At 50.4% G+C, this 20,798-nt stretch overlaps 1 protein-coding gene across 4 annotated transcripts; it reads left to right on the top strand.

Moving 5' to 3' along the window:
- Window positions 1-7,910: 7,910 nt before the first annotated feature.
- FAM110A (family with sequence similarity 110 member A) lies at window positions 7,911-19,597 on the top strand. Of its 4 annotated transcripts, none has more exons than XM_043884615.1 (2): window positions 7,911-8,164; window positions 18,145-19,597. In XM_043884615.1, the coding sequence occupies exon 2, from the start codon at window positions 18,182-18,184 to the stop codon at window positions 19,067-19,069; it is 888 nt and encodes a 295-aa protein (XP_043740550.1). In that variant the 5' UTR covers window positions 7,911-8,164; window positions 18,145-18,181; the 3' UTR covers window positions 19,070-19,597. The 4 variants fall into 4 exon arrangements, with proteins under 4 accessions (XP_043740550.1, XP_043740548.1, XP_043740551.1 ...); XM_043884613.1 differs by having other exon boundaries at window positions 18,086-19,597; XM_043884616.1 differs by lacking the exon at window positions 7,911-8,164 and adding an exon at window positions 13,834-14,803.
- Window positions 19,598-20,798: the final 1,201 nt, after the last annotated feature.

Genomic DNA, 20,798 nt, shown 5'->3' with positions numbered 1-20,798 from the left:
TGCAGCGGCAGGTGGATCCATATCCACTGTGCCACCAGGGAAGTCCGCATCTAGGACTTCAGACTGAGGAGATTCTAAGGATTTGATGACCTCAGGATTTTTAAATTCTGAGATTTTCAGGTTTAAGACGTGTCCCACCTCCTGAAACCTGAGGATTTGGGAGTGCCGAGCTGATGGGGCTCAGCTGGGGCCAAATCCAGCCTGACCTTAAGGCTTGTCTGTTCCCGCCTCTGCTTCCCTCAGCTGCTGGCCTGTCCCTAACCTCTGAAGACTGTTGGATGCCCTCATTGTTCATGCTGGCACCTGGCACAGCTGACTTCCTGGCTCCAGGGCCCAAGTGCATGTGTTCTTTGCCAAGATTTGTGAAGATCTATCAGGAGCCGCTGTGGTTGTGCTGTATAATCTCTATATATCATCATTAGCACATGCTAAGTCGCCTTGGACTGCAAAGAGATCCAACCAGTCCATCCTACAAGGAGATCAGTCCTGGGTGTTCATTGGAAAGAATGATGTTGAAGCTGAAACTCCAATACTTTGGCCGCCTGATGTGAAGAGCTGACTCATTGGAAAAGACCCTGATGCTGGGAAAGATTGAGGGCAGGAGGAGAAGGGGACGACAGAGGATGAAATGGTTGGATGGCATCATCGACTCGATGGACATGGGTTTGGGTGGACTCCGGGTGTTGGTGATGGACAGGGAGGCCTGGTGTGCTGCGGTTCATGGGGTTGCAAGGAGTTGGACACGACTGAGCTACTGAACTGAACTGAAGTTGCCTCAGTTGTGTCTGACTCTGCGACCCCATGGACTGTAGCCCTCCAGGCTCCTCTGTCCATGGGGATTCTCCAGGCAAGAATACTGGAGTGCATTGTCATGACCTCCTCCAGGGGAATCTTCCCAACCCAGAGATCGAACCTAGGTCTTCCACATTGCAGGCAGATTCTTTACTGTCTGAGCTACCATTAGAATAGCACAGTTTTATTGAGCCCGGCTCTGGCCAGGGTTTTGCTGGCATTATCTTGGGGACTTAGGGTAACACCTTACCATGTAGGTGAAATTATTCTTCTGATTATAGATGAGGAAACTGAAAATTCAGTCTTTAAGGAACTTCCCCAACCCAGGCAGTTGGCTGGTGGTAGAGCTGGATTTGAAACCTTGACTGGTTAATCCCAGAGTTCCCAATCTTGACCTTAAACTGCTACTTTTTAATATTTAAAATCAAAACTCCTCTCTGTGGCCTACAGACTCTCAGCCATTTAATGTCAGTCTCTTCTTCTCCCTCCAGTCCAGCCACTGGCTTTGGGCTCAAATAGAGTCACCTCATTCTTGCCCCAGGACCCACAGGCTGCCTCTTCTCTTCCTTCCTCTAGGTTTCCATGTGACTGCCTCTTTCTTACCCTTCATGTCTCACCTCAGAGGAGAGGGCTCACTGACCATGCTGAATAAAGCAGCCCCCTTTCTTTTCACACCTGCTTTTATACTCTGCTTCATTTTTATTTATACCATTTCTCATTTCTTGGTTCAGTTATTCATTGTCGTGTCTCACCCACTAGAATACAATTTCTTGTGTTTTCATCTCTCTTCCTAGAAACTGGCATGGACCAGGGGCTCAGATAATATTTGTTGAATGTGTGAATACATCTGGAGACAAGACAAAGGGAGGTGAAGGAGGAAGGTCTACTGGTCAGGCTTGTGCCCAAATCCTCTCTCCAAACCGGTAGCTGCCATCTTCTAACAGTCCAGACAGAAAGCTGGGGCCCAGAAAGATGGAGAGGCAGAGGTATGCTCAACCCCAGCTCAGTGATAACAGACCAACCTGGACAGTTCTGTTTCTATACTTGCCAAGTTCTTTCTCAGAAATTATGTCCTGGGAGCTATCATACCTCCATTTTCCTGATAAAAGCCTGCAGCCTGAAAGGTCAGGAGAGTGTCCCGGGGGGAGGGTCACCTTAGTGTCAGAGCAGGGGGTCCTGGGTTTCCTGACTCTGTGCGGGTGTTGGCTTTACTCTCAGCCCTTGCTGGGGTGAGAGGTTGAAAACAAGACTCTGCGCCCGCCCCTCACTCCTGGACACAACAGAAAAGGACCAGAGACCTGGCTGAGCCAGTGGGGTGTGTCTTGGAATATGCCCATCAGAAGCTGAACCTGAGTATTTGGCAGGTGGAACCTGGCCCCTAGAAGCATGGAGGGAGTTTGAGAGGCATGTGCTGAGGGGACTGGAGATGGAGGACAGTTCCTGAGTCTGGGAAGTCTGCTGCTTGGGGAGAAAGTCTGTAATTTAAGAGGGGAACTGGCAGAGGAGGAAAGGCCCCTGGTCATATCCTGGAGACCCACCCTCTGTAGATGGTGTTTTCAATGTTCCTCCAGGCTGCAGGCTGTTTAGGAAGTGTTTTGAGGACACAGGGCTCCAGGGTTGAGAATGCTTGGGCAACAGTGGAGTAAGCAAAGAGAAAGAGGAGTTTCTGTTCCAGGCCTTCTCGGAGCCTTTCTCATAGTTCAGTGCATTGCCAACCTCTAATTGCAGGAAAAGTGGGCAAAGAAGTGTGGACCCTGCTTTCTGGGAGCTCACAGTCGGTGGAGGAGACCCAGACACAGGAACAAATCGAATATCAGGAGGTTGGAGAACTATGAAGAGAAATGTAAATAATGGGGGGGGGGGTTCCCCTGGGAGGATGACATTTGAGCAGAGCCTGGAAGGAAGTGAGGGAGGGGGTGAGGGGGCAGCTGTGTCTCGGGGGAGAGAGGCCCAGGCAGTGGGAACAGCATGTGCAAAGGCCCTGAGGCAGGAAGGGTTCTTAGAGTATTTGAGAAGCAACAGGGGCTGCTGGCTGGAGCAAGGTGGGCTGAGGGGGAAGGTGGTAGGAGATGGGGTTGACAGGGATCAGCCTCCAAAGGCCACCATATTCAGTTTGTTGGGGAGCCCTTGGCCACCATGCATTGTTCTGCGGCCAGGAAATTAGGTTATGTTTTGTTTTGCTTTGCTTTGTTTTTTGGTGGTGGAGGGCATTAATAGCAATGCTATAGTAAATATTCTTGTTGTTAAATGTTTCTGAATCTCTTTAATTATTTGGTTAGAGTCAATTTCTTTTTAGAAACAATATTTAGAAATATTCCTGTTGTTAAATCTTTCTGAATCTCTTTGATTAGAGTCAGTTTCTTTTTAGAAGCAGTTTAGAAGCAGAGTACAGAACTATTGACGCAGCTCAAAATTTTTCAAAATTTTTTGAGAAAAATGACTATGTCGCCCTCCAGAAAGAATATCTCAGCCATCTCAGTTGACCCTCTCAGCCATCATGTTTGGAGGGACATATTTGGGCTGAGTTTTCTGTCACTATCTTATTTTGTTCTCTCATAGAATATCCTTAGAAGTGTTATTTACTTTTTATTAGATAATGCATTTATAAGGTGGGCTTCCCAGGAGGTGTTAGTAGTAAAGAACACACCTGCCAATGCAGGAGATGCGGGTTCTATCCCTGGGTTGGGAAGTTCCCCTGGAGGAGGGCATGCCACCCACTCCAGTATTCTTGCCTGGAGAATTCCATGGACAGAGGAGCCTGGTGACTACAGGCAATAGGGTTGCAAAGAGTCAGACATGACTGAAGTGACTTAGCACGCATGCACATTTATAAGGTTTAAAAAATATTTTCTGAAAAGCTTTTCTCTTTCCTCTGTTCCTCAGTCAGCCCAGTAGCCACCACTGGGACCAGCTTCTGGTGAGTCCTTCCAGAGAAGTTCAGAGGCAAGCAAATGTGTACAGTGAGAACACCCTTTGAATGGAATGAAACAGAATAAAATAAGCCCTAGGGTGCACAGGAGATAGGGAACTGCCATCTGAGGCTGATTTCATCTTGGTTTTGAGCTGAGTAAAGAAAATGCTGCCAAGGTCAGACTACTGGAGGAGGCACAGCCACAGGCCCGGGTACAGGATGAGATGTTATCCCTGTGCACGTGCTGGGTCAAGATAAGGACACAAGGGACACTAGGATCCTCCAGCTCCCTCTGATCTGGGCACACTAAGGACAGCTTGGCCATCTTCTTCTTCTTACAGGTTCTCCTTCCCTACGCCACACAGTGGGGAAGGGGGAGAACTAGGATGCTTTCAATCCCTCTGAACTAGCATCAGATGCTTAACAAATCCTGGAAAATAGAGGTCATCCCCAGTATGCTGTTGACACATGAAGATGCTCAGAGTCCTGGAATCTGACTATGTCCAAATAATCTCTCTTTGTGTGGCCTAACTTGGAATCCCAGGGAAGTTCCTTCTGCCTCTGTTTACCTCACTTTCTTAATCTGGGAATGAGGCTCAGGGCTTTTGTGCTGCTCATTTGAAGCTCCAGGGCATGCAGTCAGAGGCAGCTTTGAAGATCCCAGAGTCAGCAGGGCCTTTATCCAGGCGTCTCAAATATCTCCCAACACGTGATTGAAACTACACATTTCAGAGAAGAATTCCACCACGACACTATTGCTGTCATTCCCATTTTAATGACAGGGAAGGCAAGGTCTGGGAGGCACTCTAGCAACATGTTCCCATGGTCATAAGCTTGTGTAAAAATTTTCCAAAGTGAGGTAATTTAACCTCATTCTGTTAAAACCACCATCTCCTTCTGTTCCAACTTCCCCTTGTGTCAGATGAGGTTGGAGTGAGTGTGAGCATTTTGGGGATCTGGCTAAGAGGACCTTGACATTTAGTTCGGGTTTAGTGGTTTTATTTATGTTGTTTCCAGTCACTTTTGCCAGTACGTGATTTCCAGCTGCTATAGTACAGCAAAGTCTTCCAGGAATACCCCTGCCTGGAACACCGAGGTGACTCACCTGGTACTGTGACATGAAAGTGAAGGGTCAGGGGTCCATAGGCATGGAGGGTCCTACAGTGTGAATGCCATCAGGATGAGGTAGTAGAGGAGAGGTTTGAAATGTGTGTATACACGGAAATGCATACAGAAGCTTGTTTGTGGAAAGTATGGAGATATGTCGAACAGGTAATTCACAAAAAGAATGTTATTTTTCTGAACTTTGTAATCTCTGTAGAAATTGAAATTTGCTATGGCTTCTTTCATCTTTCTAAATAAATCATCTCTGTATTACTTAATTTGTAATTTTGTAGTCCTTTTCTTAAACAACACTCCCTAACACTCCTTAAATTGTTCAAGCCTCGGGAAGTACAAAGTCTGGACCTGCTCCTACTGTTTTCTCTGTGTCTTTCAGGATCAGAGACCCTCCTTGCCTCTCCTCACTGCCACTGTCAAACTGCCGTTATGTGGGAATGTAACAGAATGGTTCGGAGGACTCCTACTGGATCCAGACAAACCTGTTTTCTAATCTATAAAATAGGAATATTAGTAGAATCTCCTCAGACAGTAATGAAGTCAAATGAGAAAATGTGTGTATGTTTGAGCACAATCTAACAGAGAGCACAGTTAGTGCCAGGTCTGTTATTTAGCTGATGCTCACAGACTCCCTGTTTATGATAGTACCTTTTCTGATACGGTTGGTTGGTGCCTATGCCAGAATGTGCAATCATTGGTAGCTATTGGTATACTATTAGTTCTCCTCCCCAGCCTCTCCAAGGTATGTATACAGTCAGTGCCCGATCACTGATAATCCAATCAAAGAATGAAAAACACCATCTGGGATAGAAAGAGGCTGACTCCAAACTGAGCAATGCCCTAGACCCAAACAGTGACTCACCCTCTCATCTGGAAGGGCTGTTAGAGTTAATTTTTCTAATTCTCTTTTTAAAAATGTATCTTTGTTTTCCCCCCTGACTGGTTTAGTTCAGTTCAGTTCAGTTGCTCGGTCGTGTCCGACTCTTTGCGACCCCATGAATCGCAGCACGCCAGACCTCCCTGTCCATCACAAACTCCCGGAGTTTACACAAACTCATGCCCATCGAGTCGGTGATGCCATCCAGCCATCTCATCCTCTGTCATCCCCTTCTCCTCCTGCCCCCAATCCCTCCCAGCATCAGGGTCTTTTCCAATGAGTCAACTCTTCGCATGAAGTGGCCAAAGTATTGGAGTTTCAGCTTCAGCATCAGTCCTTCCAATGAACACCCAGGACTTATCTCCTTCAGGATGGACTGGTTGGATCTCCTTGCAGTCCAAGGGACTCTCAAGAGTCTTCTCCAACACCGCAGTTCAAAAGCATCAATTTTTCAGCGCTCAGCTTTCTTCACAGTCCAACTCTCACATTCATACATGACCACTGGAAAAACCATAGCCTTGACCAGATGGACCTTTGTTGGCAAAGTAATGTCTCTGCTTTTTAATATGCTATCTAGGTTGGTCATAACTTTCCTTCCAAGGAGTAAGTTTAACTATTGGCAATTTGGTAACTTATTTCCAAAGCAGAAATATGTTTCCAAATTTCCAACAGTTAAACCAGTCAAGAGGAGAAAGAAAGAAGAAAGAAGCAGAAAGAAGAAATTAACTTCTGTTATTATAAATGTTTATACATAAATATGTGCATCTAGTCAAGGCTATGGTTTTTCCAGTAGTCATGTGATGTGAAAGTTGGACTATAAAGAAAGATGAGCACAGAAGAATTGATGCTTTTCAACTGTGGTGGTGGTGAAGACTCTTGAGAGTCCCTTGGACTGCAAGGAGATCCAACCAGTCCATCCTAAGGGAAATCAGTCCTGGGTGTTCATTGGAAGGACTGATGCTGAAGCTGAAACTCCAGTACTTTGGACACCTGATGTGAAGAGCTGACTTATTTGAAAAGACCCTGATGTTGGGAAAGATTGAGAGCAGGAGAAGGAGACAACAGAGGATGAGATGGTTGGATGGCATCACCGACTCAATGGACATGGGTTTGGGCGGACTCCAGGAGTTGGTGATGGACAGGGAGGCCTGGCGTGCTGCGGTTCATGGGGTCGCAAAGAGTCAGACATGGCTGAGTGACTGACCTGAAATGAACTGAACTGAAATATGTGCATTGTGCTCAGTGCTGTCTGACTCTTTGCAGTACCATGAACTATAGCCCTCCAGGCTCCTCTGCCCATGGAATTTTCCAGGCAAGAATACTAGAGTATTCTTTCTCCTTCTCCAGGAGATCTTCCTGACCCAGGGATCAAATCTGTGTCTCCTGCATTGGCAGGCAGATTCTTTACCACTAGGGCCACCTGGGAAGTCCAATACATAAATATAGTACATGTGATATTACCATTATGTTTTTAATGCATATTTATGTTGTACATAGTACTTTGAAACATACTTTTGAAAAATTTAATACTTTCTTAGTGCTAAATATATTTAAATCACATCATTTTTAATGACTGTATAATATTCCTCATCAAAAAGTGAGGGTATTTAAAGGTACTTATTAGAGGGTTATGCCATGAGCAGTGATGAGAGTTTTGTCATGCAAAGCTTCTGGTATATATTAAAAAAAACCTCAATAAATTCAGTTCTTCCGCAGGATGGATTTATATAACCAATCTCCTTTCACTGAGCACTTAAGTTATTTTCATTATTTTGCCATGATAAATAACGCAGGGCTATATTAATCTTCGCTCACATCTTTGGTTATATCCTTAGTAAATTCCGGGACTGCGGGGCATGCCCATCTTCACACTAACTTGCTCAGCATTGCGCAGTTAGGGAAACAGAGAAACCGGCTTGCACTGGTTCACATAGCCTGTCAGCTGAAGTCAGGACTAGGAATCAGCTAAGTCCCGGGTGAGCAAGAGAAAGAATTAGCCGCTTAACCTAAAGCGGCTGCCCAAAGAACCCGAGACCACCGGGCAGGTAAGGGGCGAGGAGGGACTACGAAGACCTGGCTCTCCCACGCCGAAGCTAAGCCGTTGCCTGGCAACGCGGGCGGCGCGGAGTTCGAACGGAAGCGAGAAACCAATCAGGATGTCCGGGGCAAACCATTCTGGTGTCGGGGAGGGGGGTGAAGCGACGCGCTCATTTCCCCTTCCTCCTGCTCCCCGGGACTTTCGCTTCCCCTCAGTACCCCCAGACCTTCGCTCTGGCTGGGTCCTTGGGACAGTCAGGTTCCCCGGCTTATCTCGGGTGCGGAGCACAGCTCGGAAGAAGCCTCCGCGGGTCCTCACGTGGGGCTTGGGCCTCCCGAGCTGTGTTGGGTGCGGCCATTCCGCGCCTGACTGGGTCCGAGCTGTCAGCCTCCTCAAGACCCGCACTGGAGGAGCGGGACTCGCCTAGGTGAGGCTCCTTGTGAGGGCACGGGTGGTCCGGGGCGCGAATCCGGGTCTAAGGGGGGCTGTATTCACCCCTGCGGTGTGTGTTCTTTCCGAGTCCTACCTGCGGACAGGTGGTGGTACCCCATTTCACAGATGAGAACGCTGAGGCTCAAAAGACGAAGTCTGGCAGAGAATCTGACTCAGATCTTTCTGCTCCATCTTGCAGTCTCTAGTGTAATAGATCTAGATTTGCCTTGAGAGACCCGGACGGGTAACTGGTGGTCGCTTTCTTAGCCTCTTATCAACAGGAACATGAGAGCCCTGGCTGCATCCCCTCCAGGCTGCCTCTCCCCAGCATCGGCCTGGGGTCTTCTCCTCACCGTCTGTCTTCATTTCTCCAGAAAGCCAGGGGTGGACTTAGGGCTCACCTGAGATCCTTCTGCTTGCAGGGCTCTGAATTATAGAGCTCGCTCTCTCAGAAGATACAGGTGGCTCAGGCAGGCCTGACATTTCTGAGCTAGGTGCCAGGTGGGCAGCTGGAATTGCTGTAGGACTCTTGGGAATCTACTCTGGGCAAAAGGGTAGGCACAGCCCTCAGCCAAAGACACTAGGCACCAGAGACTCTGGAGTTGGTCCTGGGCCTGGGACCCCTCCTGGTAGAGCATCTGACCTACACCAGGCCTTGCCTCCTGGGGAACCCCCTCCCCACCTGCTGGTTGCTATTGGTTTCCTTTTGTAGATGGGCAAATTGAGGTTCTAAGAAGTTAGGCCCCTTTGCCCAAAACCACATGGTCAGACTTGGGAACTCTGGGGCTGGTTCCCAATCTGTCTGGCTTCCGTCTTAGAATCCTAGACACTCAGAATTGTATCATCTGGGAGTCCAGAATCTCTTCAAGGGGAATTATTTATCGTCTATCCTCCAAACCAGTCTCCTGGCTTTAAAGGAAGAGGAGCTTTGGAAATTCAGAAAGAAAACAAGTGTTCATTCTTTCAACAAATATTTACTCACTTCATATGCTCTGCCTTGTCTATTTTGTTTTCCTCAGTAGCATTTACCCCATCCAGTGTCCTATAATTTCACTATTAGTGAGTTTATTATCTTCCCGGACTGGAATGTGATGCAGGGAGGGGCTAGGGTGAGGTAAATGAGGTAATCGCCTCCAGTGTGAAACTGAGGGGTGCCCAAAGCCCTAGGAATCAAAATGACTAACGCTAACATTTACTGATCATTTGTTGTATGTTCTGCTGGTGGGAGATCAACTCCATGGATCACAGTCCCCCATCTCTGTCACAATTACACATGCATCCCCCTGACCTAGCTGTCCCACTTCTGGGCAGAATGATCTAGGTGCTGTGAGGCCACAGTGTGGTTTTTAATAGAGACTAGATACACGCTCAGTGGCCATCGGTAGGGACTGATGGGCTCTTTATGTAGTACAACATATATTATTAAGTTTATTAATAACATTCTAATTAATAACATGCTAATAACACATGTTATTAAGAACAATATATATTATTCAGTGAAAGAGTAAGATGAAAATAATGCACAGAACATGTTGCTATGTATAAAAAAAATAGAATATATGTCCATTATTGCTTGTATGTGCTTGAAATCTCCCTGGAAGGACATACAACTACCTGATCATAATGATTCTTGCAGGGAGGGGAACTGGGTGGCTGGGGATAGGAGTGGAGGGAGGTGTTTTTCTTTTTTTAATTTCCTTTATAGCTTATGAATTTTAAGCCATGCACATGTATCACCTGGTTGAAAAAAAATATATATATATGTATTATAGATTATTTATCTAATCATGAGACCACTGCCCTGTCTATGATCTGTCATTAACTTTCTTGTGACTTTGGGCAAGGTTCTTGACATCTCTGGGCCGAGAAAAGAAGCCATGATGGTGAGCTTCGGCCCAAGCAGAGGGCAGTCCAGGACAGGAAGTGGGCTTGGTTGTGGGTCTGTCCCAACTCCACCTTCCTCCTCCTGTGTGCCAGGCCCTTCCCGAAGGCTTTGTGTGCAGTATCTCTCTTAGTCTCCACTGCAGGTCCCTTTGTCCTCATTTGGCAAGCTCAGGTGCAGACCTGAGGCCCAGAGGACTGAGTTGATGGAGGTGTGAGGTTGGTGGGCCAAAGAGGAGACTGCTGCCTTAGGCAACTGCACCCACACCCTTTCTGCAGCCTGTTTACCTCTCCCTTCCTGAGGTTTGTGCAAGGTTGCCCTGGGCAAGGCTGACTCCAGGCAGGCCAGGGCATGAGCGTCTGGGAAAACTCCAGAAATAGTGTGGGGCCTGGCGTGGGCCTGGAGGATGCCTAGCTGGGTGTCTCTGACCCTGACAGCTGTGCTGAAGTGGAGCTGGGCTGTCCTACTGGCTGGCAGTCTCTGCTGCCTGGAGCCTTCCTGGATCCCTCTGGGGCAGGAGAGGGCCTCTCTGTCTTCACCCAAGTCTGGGCTGGACTTCTGCTAAAGAAAAGGAGAAGCAGGTGGAAGGGAGGGGTGAGGTGGAAGTGCACAATGTCATAAAAATGATAAACATCAGAAACCACACCTCCTGCGCCCTCAGCAAAGAACAGAAATCACTGACACCTCTTGATCCCTTACTGTGTGCTAAGTACTTTACAAGTATGAACTCCTTCAATTCTGTCAGTTCTATGATGTAAGGTAGTTACTGCTGTTATTTCCTCCTTATGAAGGGAAACTGAGCACAAGAGATGTTTAGTAACTTGCACCTAGAGCTGGAATTGGAATCCAAGGAGTCTGGCTTCAGACTCTAAACCTTCTTATTCTTTTTTTTAAAATGTGTGCATTAATAAAATGCAGTTTACCTTTTTAATCATTTTTAAGTATACAGTCTAGTTGCATTACGTTCATTCGCAGTGTTGTGCAACCATTGCTAATGGGAACTCCATACCCAGTGAATAGTAACTCCTCTTTCTCTTCTTTCTCCCGCCCCTGGCGGTCACCGTTCTTCTTTCTGCCTCTATGAATCTGATTACTTGAGGAACCTCATATAAGTGGAATCAGGCAGTATTTGTTCTTTTGTGACTGGCTTATTTCACTTAGCATAATGACTTCAAGATTCATCCATGTTGTAGAGCATGTGTCAGAATTTCCTTCCTTTTTAAGGCTAAATGGCATTCCACTATCTGTGTATACTGTACCCTGCATTTTGAGTATTTGTCAGTGGACACTTGGGTTGTTTGCACCTTTTGGCTATTGCAAATAATGCTGCTATAAACACTGATGTACAAGTGTCTCTTCAAGTCCCTGCCTTTAATTCTTTTGGTCATATACCTGAAGTCGGTTTGCTGGATTCCATAGTAGGTCTATTAAAAATTTTTGCTTAACTGCCATACTCTTTCCATAGTGGCTGTACCATTTTATGTCCCCAACAGTGCACAAGGTTTCTAATTTTGCCTCTCCATCCACATTTATTATTTTCTGTTTTTGTTTGTCTGATAATGGCTATCTTATGGGTGTGGTATGGTATCTCATTCCGGTTTGATTTGCATTTCCCTAATCATAAGTGATGCTGAGCATCTTTTCTTGTGCTTACTGGCCACTTGGGTACTTTCTTTGGAGAAAGAGCTATTCAAGTGACTGCATTCTTAGATTTGTAACCTCTGAGAGAAGTGGTCAACATTCTGTCTGGGCTGATGAAGGCCTCACAGAGGAGCATCTGGGCACTGGAGCATCTGTTTGGTTGAAGAGTTATCACAGCTCACATTTTGGTGGCATTTGTCAAGCACGGGCCTCATGCTGGGAGGGAGGCACTGTTAGGGATCCCGTTTTACAGTTGGGGAAACCAAGGCACAGAGAAGTTAAGTAACTTATCCAAGTTTCATAGCTGATCACTGGTGGAGCTGAGATTTGAACTCACTCAGGCTAGTCCTAGAATCCAGGCTACAGGGGTGGCCAGGGAGAGGGAGTGGGAAAAGGCACTGCCAGCGGTGGACCCGGTGTGTGCAGAGACTTGGATGTGGCATCTTAGGAGGGAAAACAGGATTCAGCTAGAAATGTCTGGAGCCCAGCTTGAGCAGGGGCTCCTGGAGGCTGGAGCAGGAGTGGGACTGGTGGAGGAAGGCCTGGGCAGAGTAGGGGGTTGGGAGGAGGCTTGGTGCTGAGGCTTGGTTTTTCAGGTGACCTGGCCACTTGGTCTGTGTCGTCCCCTTTTGTGCTTTGTCCCTGGAGGATGGAGTTCTTAGCCCATGGGAGAGATAGGAAACAGGTGGTTGTTGATGTTCAGTCACCCAGTCGTGTCTGATTCTTTGTGACCCCATGGACTGCAGCACGCCAGGTCTTGCTGTCCCTCACCATCTCCCAAAGTTTGCCCAAGTTCATGTCCATTGCACTGATGATGCCATCCAGCCATCTCATCCTCGGACACCTTCTTCTTCTGCCTTCTGTCTTTCCCAGCATCAGGGACTTTTCCAGTGAGTTGGCTGTTTGCATCAGATGACCAAAATACTGGAGCTTCAACGTCAGCATCAGTCCTTCCAATGAGTATTCAGGGTTGATTTCCCTTAAGATTGACTGGTTTGATCTCCATGCTGTTCAAGGGACTTTCAGGTGGTAGTGAATATCTAAAACGACAGGGTGCGATGAATGCTTGGAAGGGAACTAACTGGGTAAGAGAGTTGGCAGGAGCCCCAGTGTGGTCAGGGAAACCTCTCTGAGGAAGTGAAAATGGAAGGTTCCAGGCAGAGAAAGGATGGTGCAAAGGCCCTGAGGCAGGAGAAACCTTGGTGTGCTCAGGAACAGCAGGGAGGACTCAGAGGCTGGAGCAGGGAAGGCTGGAGAGGAGGTGGGAGAGGAGGAGGACTGAGAGGAGGGCCAAGTGGAGAGTTTGGAGTTTGTTCTCAGGCGATAGGGAGTCTCAGGGGCTGGGGCTGGGGTGATTTAAGCAGAGCTGTGATGACATCTGATTTCTGCTGGGGAAACATTGCCATTTCTGCCCTCATAGCTGAGGAAACAGGTCCAGAACCATAGCCAAGTTGACTTCTCTCTCTGGGGCCCAGAGGGGGAGGCTAGAGATTCCCTAGGAGTCCCCTGGTGAGTGGCCAAAAACTAGCAGGAGACTGGGGACTGTCTCCTCCACACCCCTGCCCCCCAGACCCAGACCTGGGCTCAGGTTCTGGCTCTGCCATTTATTAGCCATGTGACCTCAGACATGTGGCCTCACTCTCCACGCCTTGGTTTTCTCAACTGTAAAATGGTCATAATAGTAGTACCTACCTTACAGTGTACGTGTGAGGATTAATAAATGAGTTAATACCTAGAAAGAGCTTAGAACAAATGCCAGGTACAAAGAAAGCACTTGGAGAAGTTCTTAGCCTGTTTTATAAAACTTGTCATCATTGCCTTGCTTTTACTACTGCTAGAGCCTAACTGAGCGTGGCTACCTTCCCCACTGTTGCCTTAGTAGAGGGTTAGGCAGGCACCCAGCAGTCTGCTGTGGACAGTGATGGTCTTGTCACTTCCCTTATCCTCCTAAAATCAGGACCCAGGGGCTGGAAGAGGTCTCAGAGCTGATTCACTCCCAGGTGGAAGAGAGTTGTCCCTTGAATCAGTTCCTGTCCCCTTGTGCCCCCCACCCCAATGCTGGTGCAGCCCCCACCAGGCACAGACATGGAACTGGGTCCTCTTTCACTTCCTTGGGGCTCATGTTTGAGGCCAGTGCACACTTCCTTCTTTGGACCTCAGGATCCCAGTGAAGACTGGTGTCTCGAATGTGCCACCTTAAGTGATGTAATAGAGCTTGGTGGCAGAAGAGACAGTCACCTCCCTCCCAGGGGTTCCTTCTGGCAGGGCTACTACTGTCTTCATCTGTAAAATGGGGAATAGCTCCTCCCACTCAGGGTAGTATAGAGATTTAAACAAGGACCGTGTCTGGCAATCTGAAATTCTAGTTATTATTATTGCTATTATTGCTGTCAATTACTAATGTTTACAGCTTGCTCAAAGCTTCAGTAGGCACTCTCAAGCTCTAAGAACTCACACTGACCTGGCCTGGAACCTGGGACTCTCCTTTAGACAGAATGGAAGACCAGAGAGGTTCAGCAACCTACTCAGGGACACACAGCCAGAAAGGGGGGTGGTGTTAATTAAGGTTTGGTCTGAGGAGAAAGAGCCCAAGTTGGACTCTACAGGGTGATTTTGGCAACTGACTCAACCTGTCCCAGCCTCAGTTTTCCATTAGTCAAATGGGGATAATAGTAGAGTTCCCTCCATAGGGATTGTTGGGAAGATTAAAATGGGTTAATTAACACCAGGAAAAGTTAATATATTAACTGGTGGTCGTTGTGGCAGTGACAAGGGGGACTCAGTTTTTCCATCTGCAAGATGGGTGCCCTTGCCCTTCTGGGCCCCACGTGTGGGCCAGGGCAGCTGGGGATGGGCGGGCCCCGCTCGCGGAAGGGCTTCCTGGGGTAGGCAGGGCGCCTGAGACCGGGTCCCGGCGCCGAGTTGGCGGACAGCAAGCCCGGGCTCAGTTCCGGCCCGCTGCCTGGCTTTCCTTCTCCCTTTTCGAGTAACTCCTGGGCCGGCGGGTTCACTTGCTCGGGGCCGGCCGCCGGAAGTTGCGCAAACGTTGTGTTACCTGAGCCCAGGTGGGCCGGGCTGGAGAGCGCAGAGCGCCGGTCAGGACGCAGTCAGGTACGTGCGGGCCGGAGCCTGGGCGCCCGGCCGGGGTCGGAGCTGCCCGGGCACCTCTCCCTCCTCCTCTGGTGGGCGGGGACCGGGCCGAAACTCACCTTCAGGCCTGGACGAGGCTGCAGGGATCGTGCCGTCTGCTCCCTCATTTAAGAACTCGGAGAGGGGCGGCTGGAAGACTAGAGTCACACAGCGTGCCGCCGGGCTCTGGGCCTCCTCCGCCGCTAGGAGTCCCCAAGATTGCCCTCGGCTAGGAAGGGCAAGGGCAGAAGCTAGACCGGGGATCCGGGCTCCCCCACGGACCCCCACCGAGGCCTCCTGAAGCTAATGCCCGGGAAGTTGCTGGGGAGGGAGCGTGGTGAGGCTACGTGCCCGAGGATGCCAAGGAGAAGGGCCTGGGGCCGGCGTATTTGGGGTCGTTTGTGGGTGTTTGAGATCCGTGGGTGGGGCGTTGGGTGATGAGAGGAGGCCTCAGAGAGGGCACGAGCCCCACCTGGGGACCGGGACCCTGGCTTCAACTCGCAGGAGCCGCAGCACTTTGGGCTTCACCCGCCTGTGGAATGAGTCTTGTTCACGGATTAACCTCCTTTGTCCGCGGCTTAGGCTCAGACAGACCCTTCTGGAGAAGGCTTAGAGACCCCTGCGAGAGGAGCGGTCTCAGGAGTTGGGTCCAATTCGTAACAGAAACAAGGAGCTCAGTTCATGCAGTGAACGAAAGTTCTCGACTTGTTTTTTCTCTCTCCATCCTCACGGTGACCTGAAGGATGAGGAAGGTCTATTTTTAACAGCATTTCACGGATAAGGAAACCCCAAGTCTGAAAGAGGTGCAGCTGCTTGCGAAAGGCGCACAGCGGGCGAGTGGGCGAGTTCCGGGCGATCTGGCCAGCGGCCCCATAGCCAAGCTTGGCTCCTAGAATCTGCCCTGGTCCGGCCAGAAGAGCCCCTGGGGCGCCTGGTCCGCTGGAGGCGGTGGAAGCCCGAGCTGGTTGGCGGTGGGGGTCGCAGAACTTATGCCCTAGCCCTGCCCATCTGACCTCCTTCCTCCCTCTGTTTCCCCGATGGTGCCCGGGAGGGAACTCATGCCACCAACGGGTTGGACTGGTTTGGGAGGTGGCGGCCGGGGGGGTGGGGCAGAGCCTACCTACCTTGACAGGGCTTGGCATGGCTACCTTTCTGGTGACCCTTCCCTCCTGAGGTCTCCTTGGGGGTTGGTCCTGAGTGGGGCAGCTTTCTTCTCCCACCTGCTTCATCCCTTCTACCTCTGGAGCAGCTCTGGCTCTGGGCCAACACCCCCCAAGTTTCTGTTGTCAACTTGCCTTGGTTGCAGAAGTCTCAAACTGGGGTGGGAGGGGAGGGGCTCAGATATGTTTGCAGGCATTTTGCTTGCCCTGTCTGTGCAGTTTTTAATATTATTATTATCAAATAGACTAACAATCTAGAGTTTCCATGCACTCTGGTTTCCCAACTTCCTAGACCATTCTATACCTACCATCTTGAACCATATGCTTGCAGTAGGGTGGGTGTGCCCCCTCTCTAGTTTGTTCCTGGTCTCCATACTTATATTTGGCCCTCACAAGTATTTCATCTTAGTAAAAATCCATTGACTGTTGGTTACGTGTAAAGAGTAATATCTTGAAACTGAGATAGGGGAACAAAACAGACCCTCCCTTGCCCTCCCCCCCCAGCTGTTTTAGGGAAATGTGAATAATAATGAGTAAAACTACTCTTTTTTTAGACGAGTGAATTAGGCTTCATATGACTTTGTTTCTTATTTACTGGCTCTGGAACCTAGGTTGGCAACTTCTTTGAGTCTCAGTTTCTCTATCTGTGAAAATGGGATGACAGAGACCTGTATCACAGACTTGTTTTGAGATTACAGGAGAGGATGATGTCAGATGCCTAGAAGACTGATTCCTCTCTCCCCTCCCCAGTCCAGACTCTTCCCTTATGGCATTCTGGATGTCGAGGTGGGGCTGTCCAGTATAGCTTTCTGCTGCAGATGGAAATGTTCCAATCTGTGCTGTCTAGTAGAGTGACCACTGGCCACATATGACTATTGAGCACTTAAAATGTGGCCAATGTGATCAGGAACTGAATTATATTTACTGTAAATTTAAAGTTAAGGCTGAGTAGCCATATGTGGCTAGTGGCTATTGAAATAGATAATACTGGTTTAGATGGCCTGAAGGTCCTCTTGAAGATCATCTTGATGGAGTCCCTTTTCCCCATTTTACACAGGAAAAGGTTCAGGACTTGGTCTATGGGTTTTCTTCCAGCCCATCTCCAGGGGGCTTTGGGGAGTGCTTTGGGACTCTAGCCCTTCTTCTTTGGAAAAAGGGACAGGGGTGGCCTGACGGCCAGGGTACTAGCCCTGATGCTTAGGTGATCATGTGGAGACTTGTGCCTCCAGATGTAGGCCCTCCTGCCTAAGGGTGTCCATACTACTGCTGTTGGCAGATGCAGAGTCGGCTGGATACTCCTGAGCAGGGCTGTGATCTTGGGCATTTCCAGCTTCTCTTGGGGCCGCATAGCTCAAGGCTGATGTTTCCACCTGACAGGCATCCATGGATCACCGTGGGCCTGGCATTGGAATTTCATACTGGAAGCTAATGGGTGTCTGGACTCCACTGGGGCAGGGGTGGGGTAGGGACTTTCTGTGCTCCTCCTCCCACAAGCTCTGCTGCCATGCCTGGGGCCTGGCATGTCCAGGCGGGTGGATGGCACAGGGCAGCTTCCTGCCTAGGTGTGGGGTGGAGGTGGTTCCAGGCTTCCTGTGGGCATTCCAGGTGGGGTGTGGGGTTGGAGCCCTTTCTCTTGGCCACTCAACCCCAAGACCCCTGCGCAGCAGGGGGACAAGGGAGGCAAGGGACAGCCACCAACTTGTTGAATTAGCTTCCTCAAGCTTGCCTGCCTGGGCTTCAGTTTCCCCAAGTGCAAAATGGAGTTGAGAAGAGGATCCACTGAGGTTGAGCTGGCTGATGTCCAGCAGCCAGCCTGGAGCCTACTTTGCTTCCTTTAAAATATGCCATCCCCATCCTTTATGCCCAGGCAGCCCCTGTCTGTCTTCTTCGGTACCTTTTTTCTTTCTGCTTCAGCTGGGCTGGGCCCTGCTCAAAGGAGGGGGAGTGGGTGGGGCCACAGGCCCCGGCCTTCTGCCTGCTGATTGGCTCCCTGTGAATCAGAGGCGTGGCTTTTACCTTTTAATAGGGAAGGCGTCTTCGGTCTCTTGGTCTTTGCTGAGCCTTTGTCTGAGTGGGCTCTGCCGCTTTCTTTCCACCCCTGCAGCCGTTGTGGAGTCCAGCTGCCAGCTTTCTGCTTGGATCTCTGTCTTCTCATTTCTCCAGTCTCCTCAGACAGAAGCCCTTGGGGAATGTAACAGCCATGCCAGTGGACACGCTGACTCCGGGAGCCCGGGACACCCCTGCTCTACCTATCCGCCTACGGACCAAGGTTCCTGGCTACCTGCTACGGCGTCCAGCGGACGGTGGAGCCCGGAAACCTAGTGCTGTCGAACGCCTGGAGGCCGACAAGGCCAAGTACGTCAAGAGCCTACACGTGGCCAACACTCGTCAGGAGCCTGTGCAGCCCCTGCTGTGCAAACAACCCCTCTTCAGCCCGGGAACTCGCCGCACCGTGCTCACACCTAGCCGCCGAGCCCTGCCTGGCCCCGGCCGCCGGCCCCAGTTGGACTTGGACATCCTTAGCAGCCTCATCAACTTGTGTGATAGTCCTGTGTCCCCTGCCGAGGCCAGCCGTACCCCCGGACGGGCTGAGGGGGCCAGGCAGCCTCCCCCGGCCACGCCCCCACGCCCACCACCAAGTATTGCTGCGGTCCGACGAGTGGATGTCCTGCCCCTGCCGGCGTCACCTGTCCAGCCCTGCCCATCGCCAGGCCCTGCCGCCGCCTCTAGCCCAGTCCGGCCCCCAGGTTTGCAACGCTCCAAGTCGGACCTGAGTGAGCGCTTCTCACGGGCAGCAGCTGACCTGGAGCGATTCTTTAACTTCTGTGGCCTGGACCCGGAGGAGGCGCGGGGATTGGGTGTGGCCCACCTAGCACGGGCCAGCTCAGACATCGTGTCGCTGGCGGGGCCCAGTGCTGGGCCAGCCAGCTCCGAGGGGGGCTGCTCCCGCCGCAGCTCTGTGACCATCGAGGAGCGGGCTCGGGAGCGTGTCCCCTATGGCGTGTCAGTGGTAGAGCGCAACGCCCGCGTAATCAAATGGCTGTATGGGTTGCGGCAGGCGCGGGAGACTCCAGCAGCTGAAGGCTAGGTGTCCACTGGAGTCGGGATCTTAGAGAGGCTGTTGGCCTCTTGACCTCTCCTGCGTCCATTCCCTGGCTTGGAGCAGACCCAAGGCTGCTGCCTTGTGTGAACTTGCTGTGGAGGCAAAGGCTCAGAGCACCCATCTGGCAAGGACTGACCTGGAGAGAGTTGGCTCTTGACCTTGGACCACTGCTTGGCCCTCACATGTAGGGTTTTGACATGAATGTCCCCTGCTTGTGGGTTTGGATTTGGGGCACTTAACCCTCCCCACTGAGAGTGGGGGGCCAGGGGATCTCACCAGAACTGTCTACCCAGCAGCTCTGTTTCTTTCTTCCTTCCTTGGCCTCTGTCCTTTACTGACTTCCTCTTCTTTAGCCCGTGGGCCTTGGTTACCTGGGAACTCACTCTGGGGTGGGGCAGGGAAGAGTGGCCTTGGCAGCCTGGGCCTAGGTGGGTGGACTACAGAAGGGACTGGTAGGAGTCTGCACTGCTCTGACTTCCCTCCTTTTAGTTAATAAACACAAATGCTTGGTTTTCAAAGGCTGGGTCATCAGATTCTTCTGTGTTCACAAGGGGAAAGGGTGGGAAGTCTTGGGATGGTGCCTTCAAAAGTCAGTGATTATCCACCCCAGGATCTGGGGGAACATGAGTTCAGTGTCTGGCCTGGCCTGAGACTAGCCTCACAGGGCATCCTCAAGACCCCTCTGGGAGGCTTGCTGATGGGCCTTCTTCATGGAATTTGGGATAGAGGACTGGGAAAAGGACCTGCAGGGAAAGGTTGACAGGTATATGGACCCTCCCCAACCTTAAGTGATGTGCCCTTTCCCATCCCAGCCCAGTTCCCAAGGGGGCAGAAAGCTCAGAGAGGGCAAGCCCTGAACTTGAGGTCACACAGTCCATAGATTGGAAGTGGAATTCTTAGAGGAAGCAGGACTTGAGATGGATAGAAAAAAATGAGTGGCCTTGCCTCTAACTCTGAGTGACCCTGGTCAGGCCAGTCTCCCTCTTTGGGCCTTGGTGGATGAGTTGGCAGCATGGTCTTATTTGGGCTTGGGGAAAGGGAAGGAGGTGGCTGGCACTGGGCTTTGAGATCTCGGCTTCTTCCTGTCTCCCTCCAGGTTAGTTACCTGCTAGGAGAACCCACCCTTGGCTGATGAAGCAACTAGGGCCAGGCACACAAAGGATGAGAACCTGGATGGGCTCTGCATCCCTGCTTTCCCGAGGGAGGGGGGCAGGGCTGGGTGGCGCTTCCTCTCCTGCAGGCTGCCTGGGCTGTAGCACTCAGAAACAGGAAGCTCTGATGGGGGCCCTTGGTGACAGGTTTGATGTAGGTTTTATTTTAAGCATAAAGAGGAGATTTCCGTTGGGCTGTTGACAAACATCCAGCTCAGTCCAGCTGTCTGTCTTACAGTCCACCACCAGTCCCTAGGGGACTTGACTGGGCTTGAGCCATTTGGGGAAATAAGGGGAAATCAGGTTGTAGAAGAGGATGGTGTTCAAATTCGTGAGGATGGAGTTCACCCTTCATGATACAGATCAGGAGGCTGAGGCACAGGCCTGGGATGACCTGCTATAGGCTCCTAGCAGGTTTGGCAATGCAGGACCCGGGCCCCCTTGTCCCCGTGTTAAAGTAGTGATGGGGTTGGGGGATAATCTGTGTCAGCTCTGCAGAGGTGGTGTCTTTTGAGGTGTCAAAACCTTTACCTCAAAGGCAACTCAGCCTGAATTCTGTGCTA

This window comes from Cervus elaphus, chromosome 23 (assembly GCF_910594005.1).
Source record: "Cervus elaphus chromosome 23, mCerEla1.1, whole genome shotgun sequence".
Lineage (NCBI taxonomy): Eukaryota > Metazoa > Chordata > Mammalia > Artiodactyla > Cervidae > Cervus > Cervus elaphus.
The sequence above is the reverse complement of the archived record's forward strand: the minus strand, read 5'-3'. Positions and strand labels throughout refer to the sequence as shown.